This window comes from Penicillium vulpinum (assembly GCF_028829585.1).
Source record: "Penicillium vulpinum strain IBT 29486 chromosome Unknown utg000001l_segment0_segment0, whole genome shotgun sequence".
NCBI lineage: Eukaryota > Fungi > Ascomycota > Eurotiomycetes > Eurotiales > Aspergillaceae > Penicillium > Penicillium vulpinum.
Window position 1 is genome coordinate 6,057,273 of NW_026643241.1, and position 20,121 is coordinate 6,077,393.

General features: G+C 49.2%; 9 protein-coding genes across 9 annotated transcripts; 2 read left to right on the forward strand and 7 right to left on the reverse strand.

Moving 5' to 3' along the window:
- Positions 1–721: 721 nt before the first annotated feature.
- Positions 722–1,420, reverse strand: N7479_002165 (sucrase/ferredoxin-like domain-containing protein; the record flags this gene model as incomplete). The annotated part of the gene is made up of 1 exon (XM_057249862.1): positions 722–1,420. The coding sequence occupies one exon, from the start codon at positions 1,418–1,420 to the stop codon at positions 722–724; it is 699 nt and encodes a 232-aa protein (XP_057114294.1).
- A 112-nt stretch (positions 1,421–1,532) lies between these two features.
- Positions 1,533–1,931, reverse strand: N7479_002166 (uncharacterized protein; the record flags this gene model as incomplete). The annotated part of the gene is made up of 1 exon (XM_057249863.1): positions 1,533–1,931. One exon carries the CDS (start codon positions 1,929–1,931, stop codon positions 1,533–1,535), a length of 399 nt encoding a protein of 132 aa, XP_057114295.1.
- A 279-nt stretch (positions 1,932–2,210) lies between these two features.
- Positions 2,211–3,464, reverse strand: N7479_002167 (uncharacterized protein; the record flags this gene model as incomplete). The annotated part of the gene is made up of 1 exon (XM_057249864.1): positions 2,211–3,464. One exon carries the CDS (start codon positions 3,462–3,464, stop codon positions 2,211–2,213), a length of 1,254 nt encoding a protein of 417 aa, XP_057114296.1.
- A 393-nt stretch (positions 3,465–3,857) lies between these two features.
- N7479_002168 (3-keto-steroid reductase) lies at positions 3,858–5,248 on the forward strand (the record flags this gene model as incomplete). Its single annotated transcript, XM_057249865.1, has 3 exons — positions 3,858–3,925; positions 3,990–4,212; positions 4,238–5,248. 3 exons carry the CDS (start codon positions 3,858–3,860, stop codon positions 5,246–5,248), a joined length of 1,302 nt encoding a protein of 433 aa, XP_057114297.1.
- A 752-nt stretch (positions 5,249–6,000) lies between these two features.
- On the reverse strand, positions 6,001–7,282 carry N7479_002169 (mannose-1-phosphate guanyltransferase; the record flags this gene model as incomplete). Its single annotated transcript, XM_057249866.1, has 4 exons — positions 6,001–6,020; positions 6,075–7,098; positions 7,182–7,225; positions 7,276–7,282. 4 exons carry the CDS (start codon positions 7,280–7,282, stop codon positions 6,001–6,003), a joined length of 1,095 nt encoding a protein of 364 aa, XP_057114298.1.
- Positions 7,283–7,988: 706 nt separating this feature from the next.
- On the reverse strand, positions 7,989–9,026 carry N7479_002170 (uncharacterized protein; the record flags this gene model as incomplete). Its single annotated transcript, XM_057249867.1, has 1 exon — positions 7,989–9,026. One exon carries the CDS (start codon positions 9,024–9,026, stop codon positions 7,989–7,991), a length of 1,038 nt encoding a protein of 345 aa, XP_057114299.1.
- A 666-nt stretch (positions 9,027–9,692) lies between these two features.
- On the forward strand, positions 9,693–12,310 carry N7479_002171 (i-AAA protease YME1; the record flags this gene model as incomplete). Its single annotated transcript, XM_057249868.1, has 5 exons — positions 9,693–9,722; positions 9,786–9,926; positions 9,979–10,093; positions 10,151–11,865; positions 11,921–12,310. The coding sequence occupies 5 exons, from the start codon at positions 9,693–9,695 to the stop codon at positions 12,308–12,310; spliced, it is 2,391 nt and encodes a 796-aa protein (XP_057114300.1).
- A 1,581-nt stretch (positions 12,311–13,891) lies between these two features.
- N7479_002172 (glycerol kinase) lies at positions 13,892–15,861 on the reverse strand (the record flags this gene model as incomplete). The annotated part of the gene is made up of 4 exons (XM_057249869.1): positions 13,892–14,167; positions 14,242–14,408; positions 14,464–15,458; positions 15,536–15,861. 4 exons carry the CDS (start codon positions 15,859–15,861, stop codon positions 13,892–13,894), a joined length of 1,764 nt encoding a protein of 587 aa, XP_057114301.1.
- A 2,130-nt stretch (positions 15,862–17,991) lies between these two features.
- On the reverse strand, positions 17,992–19,099 carry N7479_002173 (DUF3429 domain-containing protein; the record flags this gene model as incomplete). The annotated part of the gene is made up of 4 exons (XM_057249870.1): positions 17,992–18,414; positions 18,481–18,705; positions 18,770–18,817; positions 18,884–19,099. The coding sequence occupies 4 exons, from the start codon at positions 19,097–19,099 to the stop codon at positions 17,992–17,994; spliced, it is 912 nt and encodes a 303-aa protein (XP_057114302.1).
- Between the last annotated feature and the right edge of the window lie 1,022 nt (positions 19,100–20,121).

Below are 20,121 nucleotides of genomic sequence, written 5' to 3' on the forward strand. Positions count from 1 at the left end.
TTTGATGTTATTTGTGTTGCTTAATGCGGAAATAATTGTTGTTCGCTATTATATATGTATCAGATTGATAGATGAGGTTGATCCATGGATAATCACATGATTTTTCATCCGATTATACCCGTGATTTATTGATTATCTAAGAATTTGCTTATGTAAAATGGTGCGCGTATCAAAACCCGACTTTGGGAGGTCGGAGATATCCGTATGACAATGAGGTACTATGGAGTACAGGAAGCGAAGTAAGAGATCAGAAAAATAATGATATTTAGCAACCTGCTTGGTTCATAGGTAGGTCCTTGTGCCCAGGTGGGGTCTGATGATTATGATATCTATGTTTCAGGTCTTATTGATTCCGGAAACTCGTCATGCCTGTATAGTATGAGCAAAGGTTGTTGGTATCATCAAGAGAATATGTGTTTCTTGGGACAGCTAGGGCATGAATCAAGTAGTAGTCGCAAGGTTGGTTCGGCTGCACTCTAGTTTTAGTTCAGAATGTGATCTGTGCTAGCTCGTAGTAGATATTATACAGAGCGCTAGCGAATCTAGCTGTTGTTATTCTACGCATAGACATATATCTGACCTGGGGGTAGTACCGAATACAAAAGCACACATGAGATACATCAGACAACCCAACATAGTTATATATACTCTGTACGTGAGATCCCCTACTATATGCACTCTACTAACTCCAAAATCACAACCAAGCAACCCAACTCTAGCTTTACCAACTTGTCAGCTCGCGCTCACGATCAAAGCCAGCCCGCAACTGCTGCGCAGGCTTGAGCACTTTGCCCTGCAAGACAGTATATCGAATGATATTTTCACACTCCTCCGGCCGCACACGCGCTAACCAGATCCCCTGCGCAGCACCCTCATCCTCGACCTGCCCCTCGCCTTCCGCAGGAACACCGCGCTTATACCACTCGAAGTCCCGGCGGCGGTATACAATCACGTTGGCAGAGTATTTGTGTCCACCAACATGGCTGATGAAGTAGATACCCACACCGCCGGGTCGCTGGTCGTCCATGTCACGGTACAGACCAAGCGGGCGTAGGTGGCGCTCGAACTCGCGTCGAAGCAGGGGCGCTGATTGCCCACAACGCGCGTCGCGCGTCCGCTGCGAGCAGAGCAGGATTACTGCCGCGTGCGGGCTGGGGTGGGATTTGAGGGATGTTGTGGACGGGTGTGGGAGGTCTTGTGCTTGTGTGGGGTCTTGGTTTGCCTCTGCTGGTTTCTCTGGTGGGGGTGGGATTGCGCCTAGTGGCGTCGTTGTTGTCAGAGATCGGTTGATGAAGTTCTCAATCAGATCTGGGACTAGCTGTGGGGTGACATGCTCGATGACAGTGAAACTCGGTAGTAGGAGGACGTTTGTTGGCTGTTTGCCTGCGTCGGCGATGTGGTATTCGTCCGGGACAGGCATGTTTGACGCTGACAGTTTGAGTCGCTGCGAGAAGTTTCAAGCTTGATGTTAGCTTTTTTTCGTGTGAATTGATTGGTTTTGATAGGTAAAGAGGGATTGGTGGTCGATATTGTCATACCCCGTTGCTCGGTTCCAGTCCTCCCTTCTCAATGGCTTCCATGACGCTCCCTTTCTCATCTGCCACATCTCTAACCCAATCTGACTTGCCTGTTGCGACGAGCATATGTGTCGCCCATCCATTGACTTGTCCATATAGTTCGTCTTGGTGATCAACATCGAATTTGGCGGGGTATTTGATTGTGCATGTCGCACAGTCGTGCAGGCAGTCTTCGCCATCTATCGCTGGATCGACGTTTTGAAAAAGCTTATCACTCGACGAGATTGTTTGAAACCCCTCCGTGGCAAGGGCATTGTCGCCCACAGCATCAGTGGTGGTGTCGGTCTTGGAAGAGGCGAGAGAGACATTGGAGGAGCTAAAAAGGGAGGAAGTCCCTCGGCGAAAGAGATGCATTGTTACAGGATACGAATATCTTCTTCAACTGTGCGAGAAAGGAAAACAATTGCCAATTTGGCTTCGTGTCTTATGGCGCGTACGTCAAATGATAACCAACGAAATTGATCTTATCAATCATTTTGCAGGTGTGCCAAGGAATCGGAATATTTCCGCCTGACTAAGTCGATCCACCCACCTGGGCACCCCTTGCTTCTTGGAGGATTGGCGCAATTGGGTGTCTAAATCCGTGAATGGGGTTGCTCTATAAGTTATATACAGGGTACGAATGGAACGTCATCACTGCCTACGTCCAGCGTAGTCAAATGTATACGGCAAATCTGTCAGATCTCCTGGTTGCGTCAAGCGAATGACACTCCCTCCTGAACTGCCAGATTGCCTCGATGCTATGCGTCGTAGAGACCTCGTAGAAGGTGTGTGAAAAGGGCTCCGTGCCGCATAGGATCCACTATCTGTTGACAGTTCTGACGCAGGACTATGCATTGCGGGTGCGGTGTCATACCCAGACTGGGTCTCCCAGGTAGACGCATTCGATGGGCGAAGGCTGTTACTCCGCATGGACCTTAGGGCTCCGTCGTAACCATAAGTCTCCACAGTATCTGTTTCTCCCTCTTCGTCCGAGGGCCCTATGACAGATTCGCTATAGGCCCGTCGGTAGCTTGCGCTGTCGCGAATTTCATCCAGGATTGGCGGTGCAAGGGATGTCATTCCTCTCAAGATCTCTGCAAAGAGATGCATCAAGTCACGGAATTCCGCCTCGTGTAGATCGTGCGGCGAGAATCGAGCTTGTTCATACAACGCAAGGAAGTCTGCACCGAGCTCTGGTGGGTAGATAGCCCCAAGAGATGTTAGATGGCGGATGTATTCTCTCAGACCCATCGAGGCAGGACGTTGCAATACTTCCACCACGCGTGTATCTGGGAGAGAGAATGGGTGTGTTGTAAGGTCGCTTGACGGATCGAAGGGGTATGGGGGCGCAAGCGATAATGAATCGGCAGGGGCAAGGGAAACAGCTTTGGCTTCAATTAAGCTAGGGAGCTCTTGTATGACCGTACGATATGGTAGATTCGGTAAGTCTGGTGTCGCAGGTGAAGACCAGCCGGGGTGCTCGACATGGCCCCAAGGGGGTCGCTCGGAGTCAATGAGAAGCGGTCTGTAGTTTTGGAAGCTGTCCTCGTCGGTGGAGATATCGCGCGGTCGGGCTTGATACGCGATGATGGCGCTACGGATGAGGCCTTCCTTCACCAGTCGCCTAACACTCTTGCTCACATCTTCCTTTTCCACGGGGATCCAGGCTTTGGGTATGCCTGTGAGTGCACTCCGATTCGTGTAAATGCGTGTCGCATATATGAGGGCTGCAATTATAAAAGTTATCACATATGCGCCGATAATGAAAAAGACGTTGGTGAGACGACCCGTCTCGTAGCATTGATAGATGGCGTCTGCTGGTGTGAGGATGACCAGGCAGAAGAGGATGATGGCGAAGAAGAACCATCCAGTTGTGTTGAGAAACCGCTCAAGCCTGACTGCCATTACTTCGTGTGTGCTGACTGCATGATATTTGGGTGAGATTTAGCAGATCTCAGGTATGAAGCATGAGCAAGGATGACGGAGAACAGCATCTAGCTACCCAGACACGATTCCGATAAGGATAAGATTAGAGTTGAACACGTGATCTGTGTGGAATACCTTCCGTTCGGTGGATTCTCAACAATATGTATGTAGGCATTACCAGTGCTCTCGCCCCAAGGGGATTTCCTTTTGTTTCACGTGCAGCAGATTTTCGTATACCTTGGTTGTTGTGATAACAAGAAACAACCTCTCTAACCCCGGCCAACTTCAATTGCTGGACATCTTATCACATAACCCCTATCTCCGATATCAAAAAAAAAAGTCCGGAGTCAATAAACTCACTGGAGTAACGCCATGGATCAGGTCAAGTCCGCTACTGAGCAGCAAACTATGTTGCACATCCTGGTGACAGGAGCTAACAGGTATATAAAACTCCCATCGGACCCAATTGGCTCAATTTCCTATACTAACTTGAACCATCCGTAGCGGTCTCGGATTCTCTATATGCTGCCGCCTTGCCGACGAGTTCCTCTCCTCACACCCAGAATCCGAATCCCTCACTATAATATTCACAACTCGAAGTGCGCGCAAAGCCCAAGACACAATCCATAGACTGGAAGCACACCTACAATCAACCTCCCCCTCCACATCTGCCGCAGCGCGCGTCCACTTCGTCTCGGAGAGCGTCGACCTCGGTGATCTCCGCTCAGTGCGCGAACTATCCCGCAAATTAGTCCACACTCTCTCCCCGGCTTGACTCGATAGTCCTCAATGCTGGACTGGGCGGCTGGTCCGGCATCAACTGGCCCAGGGCTATTTGGGACGTATGCACAGATCTCCTCCACTCGGTGACCTGGCCGTCCTACAAGCTCGCGCCGACAGGCGTGCTAACAGGCAAGCAAACAAAGACAGAAGAAGAGCCCGCACTCGGAGCGGTCTTTTGCGCAAATGTCTTCGGGCACTACATGCTGGCGCACAACGTGGCTCCGCTGTTGAAGCGGGCACGCACGAACGGGCCCGGGCGCGTGGTCTGGGTTTCCAGTCTTGAGGCGACTTGGAACTTTTTTAATGTTGATGATATCCAAGGTTTGCGCACTGATGCGCCATATGAGTCTTCTAAGGCTCTCACTGATATCCTCGCGTTGACTTCCAATCTGCCGAGCACGGTCCCCTGGTCGGTCGATAGCTTCTTGCAGTCCGAGACGGAGCTTGACACCCATGCTGTCCACACAGATGCTCCCGATGCGACCCCGCGCATGTATCTCTCTCACCCTGGTATCTGCGCCACCTCGATCATCCCGCTTGTTCTTCCTCTTGCGTGGGCGATGGTTGCCGCTTTCTGGGCTGCAAGGATGCTGGGTTCGCCCTGGCATACATTGTCTACTTACCTCGGCGCTTGTGCTCCGGTGTTCCTTGCGTTGGCATCGCAGGCTGACCTTGAAGCCGCCGAAGAGCCTTACCACCGGGCCGGTGGGGGTGGTAGAGCGAAATGGGGCTCATCTTGCGGGCGTCTTGGAATTGAAAGTGCGGTTTCTACCGAGGTCGATGGCTGGGGACATGGTGGTGTTGTCGGCGCGCCTGTTGTCGAGGCTGATCGGCTCCGACGTCGCAAGCGTGGCGCAAAAGATCTTACCAAGGAAAAGAGGGAAGAGTTCGAGGAACTTGGACGCCAGTGCTGGAAACAGATGGAAGAGTTGAGAATTCAATGGGATGAGATCTTGGATCAAGCCGAGGCTCGTTCCTAGAGACGGTCTGGAGGCAAAGAACGGCTTTGTTAAAGACCAAGTCTCTCCTTCGGTTTCTTGCTGTTTGACTGATTCAAAGCGGAACAGCTTCAATGACCGTATGTATAGGTATATATCCTCAAAACTGTATGTAATATTCTGTCTACTAGTAGTACTTCTACAATGATACCTGATATGAAACATCTGAAGCATCGTGTTGAAGACTAACTGAACTTGCATCTTTTTTTTTTTGCTAATTCCGCCTCCCATTATTTACACCAACAGAACCAGCTCCACACCCATGTTCTCATTAAAACGGATATGGCATGAATTCCTTGCCCACCAATTACCAGAAGACCATCAGTGATAAAAAAAAATGAAAAATGGAATGAAAACGGGTGGCCAAACGCAAGGGAGCAGGGATGTAGTGACGAAGCCCTCAATATGTAGCACTAAAACGGGGGTAACTTGAATAACTTGAAGGATGAACGTAGAAAAACAAGACTAAAAGGGGTTATTTCTTGCAAAACAGCCGAAATCGCACGCTTCCACCATCTAGGTTTTTGAGTGCATCGATCATCGGACGAAAGGAAGGAAGTTGCGAGGGCGATGAACCGTCACGGAAGAAAGGCAAGCAACAGAAGAGAAGACAACGCAGTAAACGACTCCGGTTCTATGCATCGAGGAGGGCGGGATGGAGGGTGGAGAGTTGAAGGAAGGTATTTCAAAAGGCATAGCGACGTGAAGGAAGAGGGGGGGAGTAGGAAATGGGATTACATGATGATCGCAGGAACTGTATAAAGTGATTAGTATAGGTTTTTGGTGATCGATATAAACGAAGGCTTACCATCAATGTTCTGCTTGATGCTCTTGTGGGGCAGAATCGAGCCACCGTTGACATACACCTCATCGGCGATGGTAACGTCGTCTCCGAGGACAGTCACGTTCTCTAGACGCGCCCAGCGGCCAACAGAGCTGTTCCAGCCAACAATGGTGGACTTGATCCAAGCATGGTCCTTGATCTTGCAGTTCTCCATCACGACGCAGCGCTGAAGACGGACACCATCACCAATGACGACGTTGGGGCCAATGACCACGTTGGGACCAATACGGCAGTTCTTGCCGATCTTGGCAGAGGAGTCAACCATGACATTTCCGCCGTACACATATGGCTCTGTGTGAGGGGCAAGCATCTGGGGCTTGCGCTTGGCCAGAGAGGTCAGGTACAGGCAAGTACCGGTGAGGAAATCCTTGGGCTGACCGACGTCCATCCAGAAGCCCTCGAGATCATAGGAGTGGAGCTGGCCCTCCTTACAGATGGCGGGGAAGGTCTCCTGCTCGATGGAGGTCGGACGGAGCTCAATGCGTTTCAGAACACTGGGGTTTAGAATGTAGATACCGGCGTTGATGCGGTTGCCAACGAATTCGACAGGTTTCTCGACGAAGCGGTCGATGCGTGAGGCATGGTTGGGCTTGTGGACGACGACGCCGTACTTGGAAGGCTCGTCCACCTTTGTGACAACAATAGTACCCTCATCACCGTGACTTTTATGGAAGTCGGCGAGCTGCTGGAAGGGGTAGTCGCAAATAACATCCGAGTTGAGCACAAAGAAGGGCGAGTCATCCTTGCCCAAGATCTCCTCCGCCAGCTTGAGCGGGCCAGCCGTGCCCAGCGGTTCGGACTCGACGGAGAACTCAATGTTGACTCCGTATTGCTCCTCGTACTTCTTTAGGGCTGCGACCATCACATCTGGGCGGTAGTTGACGGCAAGAACAATATCAGTAACACCCGCAGCAGCCAAGCTCTCGACCTGGTGCAAGATCATGGGCCGGTTTCCGAACTCCACCAACGGCTTAGGAAGGGTGAGGGTCTAAATCAATTGGAGTTATTAGCATTGTTAGGTAGAGAATAGGATATTAAAAAAAAAATCCAAAAAAATCCAGGGAGATTTACCAGAGGGCGCAGACGGGTTCCGAAACCACCGACAAGAATAAGAGCTTTAGAGGGGTTAGCGGGGAGAAATGGAAGCATTGAATACACAACATACCCTTCATGATGAATTGAAATTGAAAGAAAATAGGTCAAAATTAGAAAAATTAGGAAGATTAGAGGAGGCTAGGAGAAGTAAAAGGAGAGAGACTCTCTGTTATTTAGGGAACACCTGGCCGTTGATGGATTTATTTTCGTCCAAGTGGGGGCACGTGAGTGGCGGTGATTGGAGGGGCCTGTTTGCGGGAAAAAGGGGGTCATATACTTCAACTGAACTGTTTTGTGAAGCTGATTATGTTGTAGCTGTTTTGGGAGTATGGAGTATTTGACTTGATATATATGAATAATTCAAGTTAAATTCAATTCACATTCTTTCAACTGGATACCCTAAAACTCGATACCTCTGATGCGTACGGAGTAAAGTTGCTGGAGATCTCCTGAGGTCTCACTAGCTCAGCCATCCCCGGTCATTATGTCCAATGCTATTGCATGGTTTCTACCGGATGCAGATGGTGTCCCCCCGCGAAACTAAACTTCATTTTACGATGGTCATGAGGTGTCGCCCCTGAAACTTGAGTGATGAGGATTTCCAAGGTTGTGGTGGATACATGTATTCCCCTCTCCCGTCTCAGATACAATGTGTTGCTACTAGGTATGGAGTACGGAGTATATGTGCTACATTATGTATATATGTTGGACTATGGATTAGATATCTATTAACTTATTAATATTTACAAATAAATCATTGAAACAATAAAGTAATTAATTCAACTACTGCGTGTCCGGAGGCAGTCCACGTGGATGAGACATTCCAACCGAATCCGTCACAAATCGGAGCATCCAATTGCGCACTCGGCCAGCCTTCAGGACCGGTTGATCGTCGTGGGAGCTACCTTCTTGAATTCTGCTCTGGTAAAATCCAACTGCATCCGTCACATCTACCGGTTGTCGATGCAAAAGCTCGACCGTAGTCATCCCTCGGCGCAGACTCTGTCCGTACACCCGATCTTGGAATGTACTGAGCCCGACAGTTTGGAGCAAAATAATGTCGCGGGGTCGAAGTGACGCCGGCGATCGACCCAAGCGATCCGCTTCATTGTTCTTGGCAGCGGTTGGCTTCTCTGGCTTGAGCCAAAAATTGACTCCAAACCCGGCCCTTGTCTCGTCTCCAACGACGAGCTCGATAAGGTCTAATTCAGTTTTCCATTGTCGCGTTACTATCCGACGTGGGGGGTGAACTGCCAGCACCCCCACAATCATATTAACCGTCATCGTTTGCGGTGCGATGGATTGGATGTACCTGGCCGTGGGAAGGTCTTCCAAATTGCTGAGGGGTCCAGGAATATGGAGGATGCGAGGTGACCTTGCAGTGTCTGGTTTGTTCAACCATGTAGAGCTATCCGACACGCGGTCCTCGCCCAAACTGCTCTCCTGCGTGGAATCTGTTACATACCCATCTGATCCAGCTATCTCGGAGGTTTCGTGGATAGCAAAAGAATGGTCGTAGAATTGAAGAATCGAATCTTCTTGTGGATTTGTCGTATCTGTCGCAAAAGCCAGTTGATGCGAGATGAAAAACGCTGGATCCTCATAGCTTTGGAAAGAGTCATAATTGTCACCTGGCTTATCGGCCGATGGTGACCGTAACACTCTCCATCTTACAGGTGGTTGATCCAGGGATAGCTGTTGTTCTGGGCTCTTCGTACTCTCATGAAAGGGAGGTATAGGCCTGCTGAGAAGCTCGTCTGTGTCCCAGTTCAGATTTGCCGACAACGGAGCCCCTACCAAGAAGATAGTTTTTCGAGACATATCAAGTCTGGATTAGAAGGCAGAATGTGCTGCTCAAGGGGAGCTCTTGTCCGTCCTTGACAAAGAGCGTAGGCCGGAAGGTCCCTAGAGCCATAGAGCAAGGGGTTGTCACAGGGTCATTGTCTAAAAGTGACAACAAAATGAATGAAGTTCAAATGGGACGTCAAGGCGTTGAAATTTCCAAGTAAAGACCAGGCGCGAACCATGGGAAGCTTCTGCCAACACTACCATTGAAGATGTACCTAGCCCTTCCTAGCTGCTACATATGTAGTATTAGTTTGCTAACAATTTTTTTCAGTCAAATCATCCAGTATACATGGTTAAAATACGACATTTTCTGAAAATGCCCTCTTCATTCCTTTATCGGACCCTGACGAGAGCTGATTGAGACCATAAAAAGCTTCTATTCATATCGTGCACGTGCCACTTTATATCACGTGTCACATCTACGGTCGCCCCTTCGGACACAAGTGGTCGTCGCCCTTCGCCGCATCAAAGCGGAGCCCACTATCGCCTTCCTCTCTATCTCCATTCTTGTGTCAGCGATGTCAGTCTCTTCCACTCGAGCTTGACAGATTCAATTTTGCTTTTCGGCTGTAGATTTTACCGAGAGGAGCACACGCCCATCCTCGCACCCGGCCTAGTGCCGCTGTATATCGGACAGTTATGGCCTTTCAAGTCCCGATCCCCATGCCGGTGAGTACCACTTCACGATTTCTCGTCCAGATCTCACAACTGACATACGCAACCTGCTACCAGAATGTCGCTGCCGTGACATCGGATCTCTGGCCTTCAATGTATAACGTCCTGGCCGGTCCCTGGAAGCAGACCGGACGAACTCCGACGACCAACGTCAGCAAGTCTCTCCAGCGCAGTACTAGCCGACAAGGAAATGAGACAGTATGTCATAATCCATCGTCTATTTGGCCTCACTCCATGCTAACAGGGACAGATCTCTCAACGCGCGACTTTACCTGAATACCTAGAAAGTGCTTCCATTGAAGCCCTACGAGCGGAGATCATCAGCCGGCCTTCGCAAAAAACATGGTCGTCATTGCTGAACCGAAGTATGTTTTTGCTTGAGAAAATTGCCTTGATGAATGGTGTCTAATCATTGATAACAGACAACACACTTTGGGCCACATCTTTTACACCGATCCACCATGCTATCCCTGGTGGTCGTTCGTACTCAACCCTATCTCCATTCCGTCTTAGCTCCCTACGCACGACTCCGAAGGTTAATGGCCTTGCAAAGATACAGCAGCAACGGTTCTTATTTGGGGGATCCTGGCATCATGTATTAGCTCAGAAGGAGAAGGTCGCCAACCAGAGTCCAAACAACGCAGATGCTCAAAATGCTTTCTATTCGGCACTTTTGCGTGCCAAAATGCCGGGCATAGTTGTTGAACGACACCGGAGCGGCTATTTTGCAGGGGATCTCACAACTGAAGCATTGGTTCAACAGGCCCAGTCAAGCGTCGGTGGCGCGGATGCTGGCGCTGGAGCTTTCGCCGGGTCAAACCACAATCTGAGCCCTGAACAGCTCCAGGCGGTTGGTCAAGCTGTCGCTGCCCGGGCTACTGGCAGTCAGATCGGAATGGGAAAACAGAACGGTACCGGTGCTAAGGACGCTCCTCTTTACGTCGTGGTCGATGAGTCTCTCGGAAGCACGGTCTTCCGCTGGGTCAAATTCTTGCTCATATTCGGCTTTTTCACTTACATCTCTCTGGTCACAGTCACTATATTGGTTGAAACCACTGGCGTTCTGAAGAACGTTCGAGGTGCGCAGGACAAGGAAGCTCAGCCCGAGCAGCAAACGGCTCGCTTCAGTGATGTGCATGGCTGTGATGAGGCCAAAGATGAGCTGCAGGAGTTGGTAGAATTCCTTCTCAACCCAGAGCGTTTCTCTTCCCTGGGTGGTAAGCTGCCTAAGGGTGTTCTCTTGGTCGGTCCTCCCGGTACTGGTAAAACCTTGCTCGCGCGTGCTGTTGCTGGCGAAGCGGGTGTCCCATTCTTCTACATGTCTGGATCCGAATTCGATGAGGTATACGTCGGCGTTGGCGCCAAGCGTGTTCGTGATTTGTTTGCTCAGGCCCGTGGCAAGTCTCCAGCTATCATTTTCATCGATGAATTGGATGCGATAGGCGGGAAGCGAAACGAGCGCGATGCTGCTTATGTCAAGCAGACGCTCAACCAGCTGCTCACTGAACTCGACGGATTCTCTCAGACTAGCGGTGTCATCATCATTGCTGCTACCAATTACCCTCAACTGCTGGACAAGGCACTCACTCGACCTGGTCGGTTCGATCGCAGGGTCGTTGTGGATCTACCTGATGTTCGTGGCCGAATGGACATCTTGAGGCATCACATGAAAGAAATCCAGTTCGGTCCTGATGTTGACATCGGAGTCATTGCACGAGGCACTCCCGGCTTCTCCGGCGCTGATCTGGAGAACTTGGTCAACCAAGCTGCAGTCCATGCCAGCCGTGACCGCAAGGCTAATGTTGGCCCGTACGATTTCGATTGGGCCAAGGATAAGATTATGATGGGCGCTGAGGCTCGCAGTCGCATTATTCAAGACAAGGATAAGCTCTTGACTGCGTACCACGAGGCTGGTCATGCCCTTGTTGCGCACTTCTCACCTTCTTCCACTCCGCTGTATAAGATCACCATTGTTCCCCGTGGCATGGCCCTTGGTATCACCCATTTCCTTCCGGAGATGGATACTGTTTCCAGGAACTACACCGAATACTTGGCAGACATTGCCGTCTCCATGGGTGGCAAGGCTGCCGAAGAGCTGGTTTTCGGCCACGACAATGTCACTAGTGGCATCTCAGCTGTAAGTCTTACTGGTCGTCTTTTCGTTCTTTACTCAATACTAATGGTCTCTTTAGGATATTCAAAGTGCCACTGAGACGGCCTTTACGCTGATTACCCGGTTTGGATATTCCAAAAAGCTCGGCAACGTCGACCTGTCTACAAATTACGACAGCCTATCATCGGAAACCAAGCAAGAGATTGAGGGTGAAGTGCGCCGGCTTGTGGAAGAGGCCCGCGACCGTGCAACCAATATTCTGACCGAAAAGCGCCACGAACTAGAGCTTTTGACAAAGGCGCTCATCGAATACGAGACGCTTACGAAAGAAGAGATGGAGCAGGTGCTCAAGGGCGAGAAGATCAATAAACTTATGTCCTCCCCTAGTGCACCGCTGAAGCTTCCGGAAGCTTTGCAGTCGGCCAATCTCAGCCCGTCAGCAGGACGAGCACCCACGGTCAATGAATAAGTCCCCTCCACACTCTGTAATCTCCCCTTTTCACTTCCCTGTCTTATTTTCTTGTGGGCTCTACAAACCCCCCCTGTTTTTCGTATCCATTGTGCATCCGCCGATCAGGGCGTCTATTGAAAATACCATATTTCCTTGGGTCTCTCCTCTACATCATGTCTCAGTGAGATCGATACTCGCTGACTGGGAGTTATCGACTCGCCGCTTTGCTGCGTGCGTAATACCATTGCAGACTTGAATTGGTCTCTGTACATATTCCCCGTACGTTGTATGTGTATTCCACATTCTATTTGTTGATTGGGACCGCTTGGTGTCTATGTGTAGTAGCGGGCAACCTTCCACCCAGAATATCCGAGAGAGGGACATGCATTGGGAGGCAGGAACGAAGCAGGACCTTCCAAATATCATCACTGGCGTCACAGCTTTGTTGTCATTCCATGATATCATTCCATTATATTATATCAACTACAGGTACCTTCCCATCAAACCACGCCAAGGCTGACCCGTCACTCCCAACCTACATTGCCCTATCGCAGCCCGGATCAGGTTCTTACTCGCAGTATATACTCTAACTTTTGGGCACACATGTACAAACATTATAGTTATATGCCATTGAAGCCAGGCCTGGAGAGCAATTTCAATTGCATATCTAGATTATACAGTCTAGACCATACACATACTACCAAGACACCATATCCAAATATAGTAACTCCCGAGGTATGGACCTCGGGATCATGAACTTCACCTTTGACCTCGGGAAGTCACGTCAAACCTTCCTACTTTAACCTTTCTCCACTGTGATGTCATCTCACTTTAGGTAGGAGCTGAATATCCATGTGATGAATATTGGAATTCGGGGGAGATAGAGATAGCCCTGCGGTCCTGGCTCCTTCTATTTATGAACTATACAGATGGGAAGGCGCGCCCCAGTAGAGGAAATTTCCTATAAACCCCCCCTCGTTTCCCCTCTTCTCCTTCACCTCTTCACTCATTCACGGCGATATATCATTGTTTAATAACCACTGTTTCGTTTCGATTCGAGTTCACTTACACTGATCTACTTACATCTTCGCAATAGAGATGATATATTTAGATTTTTTTTTCTTCATTTCCTCACAAAAAAACGGGTTGTATATACATAAGTGCTAAGTCGGGTTCGTTCCAGAAGAGGACATAAGCCAATCGCAAAATGAGAAACAAACACATAAATCCCCAGCTTCTTCTGGAACGACTCCCGGCATAACGGTCATGAAGGGGGCATGGGCGTCGGTGGACAACGCCTATTAGGACGGACTTTCTAGTCGGTGGAAACTCTCTAAATATGTATAAATGTAAACGCGAGGTGTCCAGATTCCCCCCTGGAAAAAAAAAATAACCATCCGGGTATCCAAGAGAGGATGGATATATGCGATATCCGGTTGATATGATCTTCATGAGAACCTCTTATCTCAATCTCTCTTGCTTCTCGCGCATGTGTGTGTATCATGCATGGGATGATATGCACAAACTGGGCCGCGGGGTCGATGACGGAACCGATTGGGGTCATCTTAAAAAAAAGGAATATGTATATAGGATTGTTGTTTATTCGTCGTCGTCATTGTGTTCCTCTCTGTCCTCGTCGGCCATCCAGCCGCGAGACATCTCCACGGCCTTGGACCACTTTTTATACATGCGGCCGCTGGCTTTGACGGACATCGAGGGGGTGAAGGAGGAACGGTTGGCGCGGTTCATATGCTTAAGTTCGGAGAAATCCTTCCAGATGTTGATGGCGAAGCCGGCGGCGATTGCGGCGCCGAGAGCGGTGGTTTCGTGCATTGAGGGACGTTCGACGGGGATTTGGATAATGTCGGCTTGCGTCTAGTGAAACAAAAATAACAGTTAGTGGCGTGGTCTGGGGATTTTAAAAAGAGGGGGCAAACATTGAAACGTACCTGCATGCAAACGTCGGAGTTACTCATGCCGCCGTCAACCGCCAATTCTGTCAAGGTCTTGCCGCTATCCATTTCCATGGCGTCAAGGATAGCTTTCGTTTGGAAGCAGGCCGCTTCCATAGTTGCACGGGCAATGTGTCCTTTTTGTGTGTGGGCGGTGATTCCCCCTGGTGAAACGTTAATTAAGTTCCTGCGAGACGAAGCACTGTGTTGGAGACTTACAAATGGTTCCCTGGGCATCATCGATCCAGTAAGGAGCAAAGAGACCACTGAATGCAGTGACGAAAATGCAGCCTCCATTATCCGGCACGGTGGCGGCCAAATCGCTGACTTTGCGCGAGTCACGGAAAAATCCGAGGTTATTCATTAGGAAAGAGACACCACTGCCCGCCACGGCCACACTGCCTTCCAGCGCGTAAACGGCCTTGCGGTCTCGCCCTAATTGGAAACCCACAGTGCCCAAGAGACCATGTTTCGAGATAACTGGCTTCTCACCCACGTTGTAGAGAAGGAAGCATCCAGTACCATAAGTGTTCTTAGCCATTCCCGGAGAAAAGGCACAGTGACCAACCAAGGCCGAAGCCTGGTCACCCAGACAGCTGGTGATGGGAACACCCTCCAGCGGCCCTTCAGCCACTTTACCGAAACCCTCGGGATCGGCCGAGGGGAGAATCTCAGGCAGACGAATCTTTTTTGGGTCAATGTCAAAGAATTTCAAGAGGCGTTCGTCGTATTGGAGGGTTTCGAGGTTCATGAACATAGTTCGGGAGGCATTGGTCACATCCGTAACTAGTAGCTTGTTCTGAGGACCACCGTTGAGGTTGTAGATGAGCCAGCTATCGACGGTTCCAAACGCAGCCCGGCCATCATCATATGCCGATCTGACATCGGGCAGATGGTCGAGCATCCATCGTAGCGTGACGGATGAGGGGTATGTGGAGAGAGGTAGGCCACAAATATCACGGAGTTTATCGGCGCCTGGTTTTTCCTTCAATTCCCGTACCAAGTTGACGGTACGAGTATCGGTCCAAGTGATTGCGTTGTGGAGGGGCTCGCCGGTCTCCCAGTCCCAGACCAAGGCGGTTTCTCTTTGACTGGTGATGCCAATGGCTTCGATGTCGGATGTGGAGTAGCCGAGAGCAAGGAATGATTTCATAGCCTCTTCGATACAAATATAGACCGACTCAACCAATTCGTAAGGGTCTTGTTCGTGCCATCTGTGGAGGGTGCGGGGCAAATTAATATTGAGTCGGGAATAGCAAAAAAAGAAAAAGATTGGGTTTTGAAAACCTACCCTGGGTGTTCATGAATCTGATGGAATTCAGTTTGGTATTTGGCGACGGGAACACCCGTGCAGTCGAAGATGATGAATCGTGTACTCGTTGTACCTTGATCAATGGTACCAATGAATCGATTTTTCATTTCATCCTCATCCTGCTCATCCTGTAGCAAAGAGCGGTCCCCATCGTCTCTCACTTTTGGACGGTAGTCGAGATCCAGTTGTCGCTGTTGTTTCTCCTCCGCAAATTGATGCACATGTTGTTCGGCGGCCTCAAAATCATGAGGAGGTTCGGAGTCTCCATCAAGGCTGTCAAAGTCCAAATCGAATGGGTTCCGCATCTTCCAGAATGTGTATGGGAAAAAAAGAGGTATTAAAGAGAAGACTGATTTTACTGTCCTCAAAAGGATTTAAAGAGGGGAATGATGGGGGAGGAAAGAGAGAACTACGAGGTGGCGGTGTTGGGATACGGGGACCAGCTCCCGTGGCAGAAAAGTGGAGCGTGACGTATCAGAGAAGTGGCCAGGTATAGAAGGTGAGGTGAAATATGGCAGTCTTCACATATAAAATAAAATAAAAATCGTGAGGTGAAAGATTGAAATTGTTTCGAAGAGGTTGAGATGTTGAGAGGTATAGGGTGTGTCGTATAAGTATAAAAGTAGGGGGAAAGCCGGTGGGAAAAGAAACAAGAAAACGAAGATCTCACAGAAGAACCAGGGCAGCCCTCTTTATCCAAAGTGGACTATCTTTTGGAAAAAGTCCAGGTGGGGAAATGAAAAAAAAAGGACCAAAAATCCGGTTCGGGGGATTTTTTTCTGATCAGAAGACCTCGTCACCTTTCCCCCCACTATCTTTTTGGGATTAGTATTAATAGAAAGAGAAGCTGTTTCTATAAGAGTACTACCGGAGTACCGGAGTAGTTACTATATATTCACATATCTATATCAATTGACTTAATTCTTATATAATCTCTCCTTTCTATATTTTAATACATCCTATATCCTACTTTATATCAATTATTTGTACTTTGTGTACTCTCAACCCCATCTCTTCAAGCCTAGGCACTCCACAAGCCCCCGTAGATCGTACACATGACACGGTCCATTTTTCCCCTGCGGTCCCTTTAGTCGTTCTAGAACCCCCTTTTTTTATTTATTAGTGTACATTCTTTGCAGATTAGTTGAATCATTCCTATTCATGGAGAAAATCCCACCAACTGGAAAAATTATTGATCTTTTAGGCAATATAGCCTATAAGGAGGGGGAAAGAAAAAGTAATAAGGAATGGAGAATCCCCATTCCTGGAGAGAACGGGCTCTAGTCGAGGCCAAGAACATTCGAGCGCATCAACCCCTCTAGATTCCCCTCTGGTGAACTGCCTATGATCTTGACTCCCTACTTCCCGGGTCTCATTCTTATTGATCAAGATCCTTGTCTCAAGCATTTATGCTTGATGCAGCATAGTCAAATCGACTAATTACCTATAACCCCCGGAAGATGACGTCGCCAGTACCAGGTTCTTTTCCCCCGTGGAGAACGGGTCTTGTTAACCGGTCTCATTGCCCTATAAGAGGCCATTATATTGAGTCGTGGAGGAAATCTTGTCAAATCTTGCCAGGGACAAGGACTTGCAGGACAAATACATTACTGTCAGAGAGAAAAAAATAAAAAATAAACCAAAAAAATAATAAAATAATAAAAATTAAAGGTCAGAAAAAAAAGTAGAAGAAAAGGCCGATCTAGGTGGATTCCAGCATGTTTTCTGGCGCCATTGGGGGCGTTACTATGTGTACCTCGCATGCAGACCGTCGCTTTACCTTCCCTTATAAGTGTGGGTTAAGCACAAAAGTACCACTTTTCCATATTCAAGTGCGTTGCAGCTTAGTTCCATAGATCTCTCAATATTTTCGGCACCCCGTGACAACTTTAGTGGGATCCGCCCTATCATTGTTCCTTTGGATTACCCCTCGACTCCGATCTGCGGCAACCCGTGTGACCAAGATGCCGATTATCAAACCCCTTTACCAAGTATACGGAGCATAGATATACACTGCTGTAGGTATCTACGGAGTACGAAGTAGATAGATTTTAGGTAACCTAATCTTGCAGCTCTAAATCCGATTTTGATGAGCACGTGTTGCTTTTTGAATCCGTGAAAAACTTTTCTTTTTTTTTTAATGCGGGAGCCATACGGAGTACATAAATCCCTATGTATATCCTTATATGTACTCCATACACCATTTTTATATCCATTCCCCACTCCACGCTCTCAATAAAGACTTGAAACAAAAAAACTTTGTTACTACTTGGGCGAGAACGCTTTTATCTCCAACTATTGACACTTCCAATTGAACAAAAGAAATTTTCAGTCCTAGTGCGTTCTGCGTATACTCTACAGGAAATCACGGGTAATGTAAACATCGAGATCAGTCTCGGGGAGGATGATGCCCCTCGCCTTGTCAAAAGGCAAATTTACTCGGAATCCTCGATCTCGCTGCGACGGCGAGTCGCAGCCTCCTCCTTCTCCTTCTTCTGCAGGAAGATCAAAGCATTGATCTTGTCCTTGATGCTGTGCTCGGAGGTGATGGTCTGCTGGATCTGCTCACGGCCGACCAGGGTAGCCACGATGGAGGCACCGACGACGAAGGTCAGCACGAAACGATACATGCCGTACCAGTGAGGAGCACGGCCAGCGGCGGCGGCACGGGCATCGTTGTAGTACAGGAAGGTGAAAGCGAGGAACTGGCTGATCAGAGCGTACTCAACAGGGAACAGCAGAGTAGGCCAGGCCACAGCGGGGGCGATCACACCAGCGGCGTAGCGGCGGTAACCGAACTTGCCGCCGTAGCCAGCCCATTCAAGACCCCAGTGGACGGCACCAAGGAAAGAAAGGATCTAACCATAAACGGTGATTAGTAAACTTCTTACTGATTACCTAAGAGCCCGGAAGGGATCACTCACAACGGCACCGTAGCCGACCTGGATGGGCTCCAGCATGTGCAGCATCAGCTCAGCGCTCTGGCCGGAGAAGATCAGACCTTCGCCAAGGGAGGCAGCACGGTTGATCTCGTAAGAGAGGAAAACGGTCTGCATAGAGGTGGCCAGGTAGGGGATGACACCAGCCATACCAAGATAGAGAGCCTCCTTGGGGACACCGGTCAGACTGAAGGTCTCCTTGATAACTTTCTGTATTGGTGATGCGCAATTAGCATATGCAAGCCCGGCCTCACAAGCGAATGTAGATACGTACCGCCTCGGACTTCATACCCGCCATAACATCGATATCATCCTCATCGTGCTATAGTGTCGGCAATTAGCCATTGAGTGTCTTTGCGCAAATCTCGAGCCATGTGCCGTCTCTTACCTTAGCCGAAGAAGACGAGTAGCGCACAAGAGCGGTAGTAACAGGCTTGTGAGCGGCGAGCGCAAAGCTCGGCGAGACGGTGGGACGGAGCAGATTGCGGGCAGACGAGGTCATCTGGGCCTTGCAGATCTGGTTGCCCAGAGCGGAGCGGGCCACGGAGGCATTGGAGCTCGAGAATGCGCGGAGCGCGGAGCGAGCAGCAGCGTTGCGATACATAATGGGGAGATATACAGCTTTTCGTGGTCGTCGGGTTAGCAAATCGTATGATAAAAGCCTCGGGTATGGCCGGACAACGGTGTCAAGTGTCAACGCACCCAATTGGCCTTAAAAAAGCTAGACAGAAGTAGAAGAGTGGAGATTAAGGGTATACACCCGGAAAGTGACTTGATCGCAAAAGTCGACGGCGTGGGTTTTCCGGGAGGGGGAACAAATAAGAATATCTAGAAATGAAGTGACCGAGTGATGAGGTGTGGTCTGCTTTCGGGCGGACCGCAGCGACCCGAACTGCAAATTGTAGCTCGAAGCAGATGTTTTGGCCTCAGGCATCAATTATTTTTCAAAGCATCCAGTCAGGTTTGGGGGCTGCTGCCCTAACCAAGTTAGTTACGTCACTCCCCTGGGGTAAACAAGTGTATCCACCAGTACAGTACAGTACTATTGCAGGTTCTCAGTGTGCACCTCGTGCTAGTACACAAACAACCTTGATAACGAAAAGCAACACAAAATACGCATACCACTGGCCCCCAACTATCCACGTAGTGCCAAGAATATCCTCCATCGAGTACGTTGTACCTTTCAAATACTTTGGTGGTACATATGTAAGCGGAAATGATACCCGCAGTTGGTGTAAGAAGTTGTACCTCGTTTGTACCGAGTACCTTCCTCATACAACTTGCGTAACAGATATGAGCACCTCTCTTGATCCACGCAATCAGGTTCACTAGCTTGGTTTGAATACCTACCCAACACTACTATTATTCTGTCTCAATTTAGCGCTTGTCATTCCCTTACACCCTTCCCTAATCTGACACCTAGTCATCTTAACCAATTTCCGCTCTGCTTGGAGGGGAAAAGTTCCATCTCGATATCGCGCGTGCTCCCAGCCCGCTTAGTTGGATGGCTTGGATGTTCCCTATTAGCCAGGGTTCTTGAAAGCAACCCTTATACTGCGTAAGAGCCCATTTAATGAGGAAGCCTCGCTCTTTAATTTGACTTGGATCACCCCCCACTGACTTGCC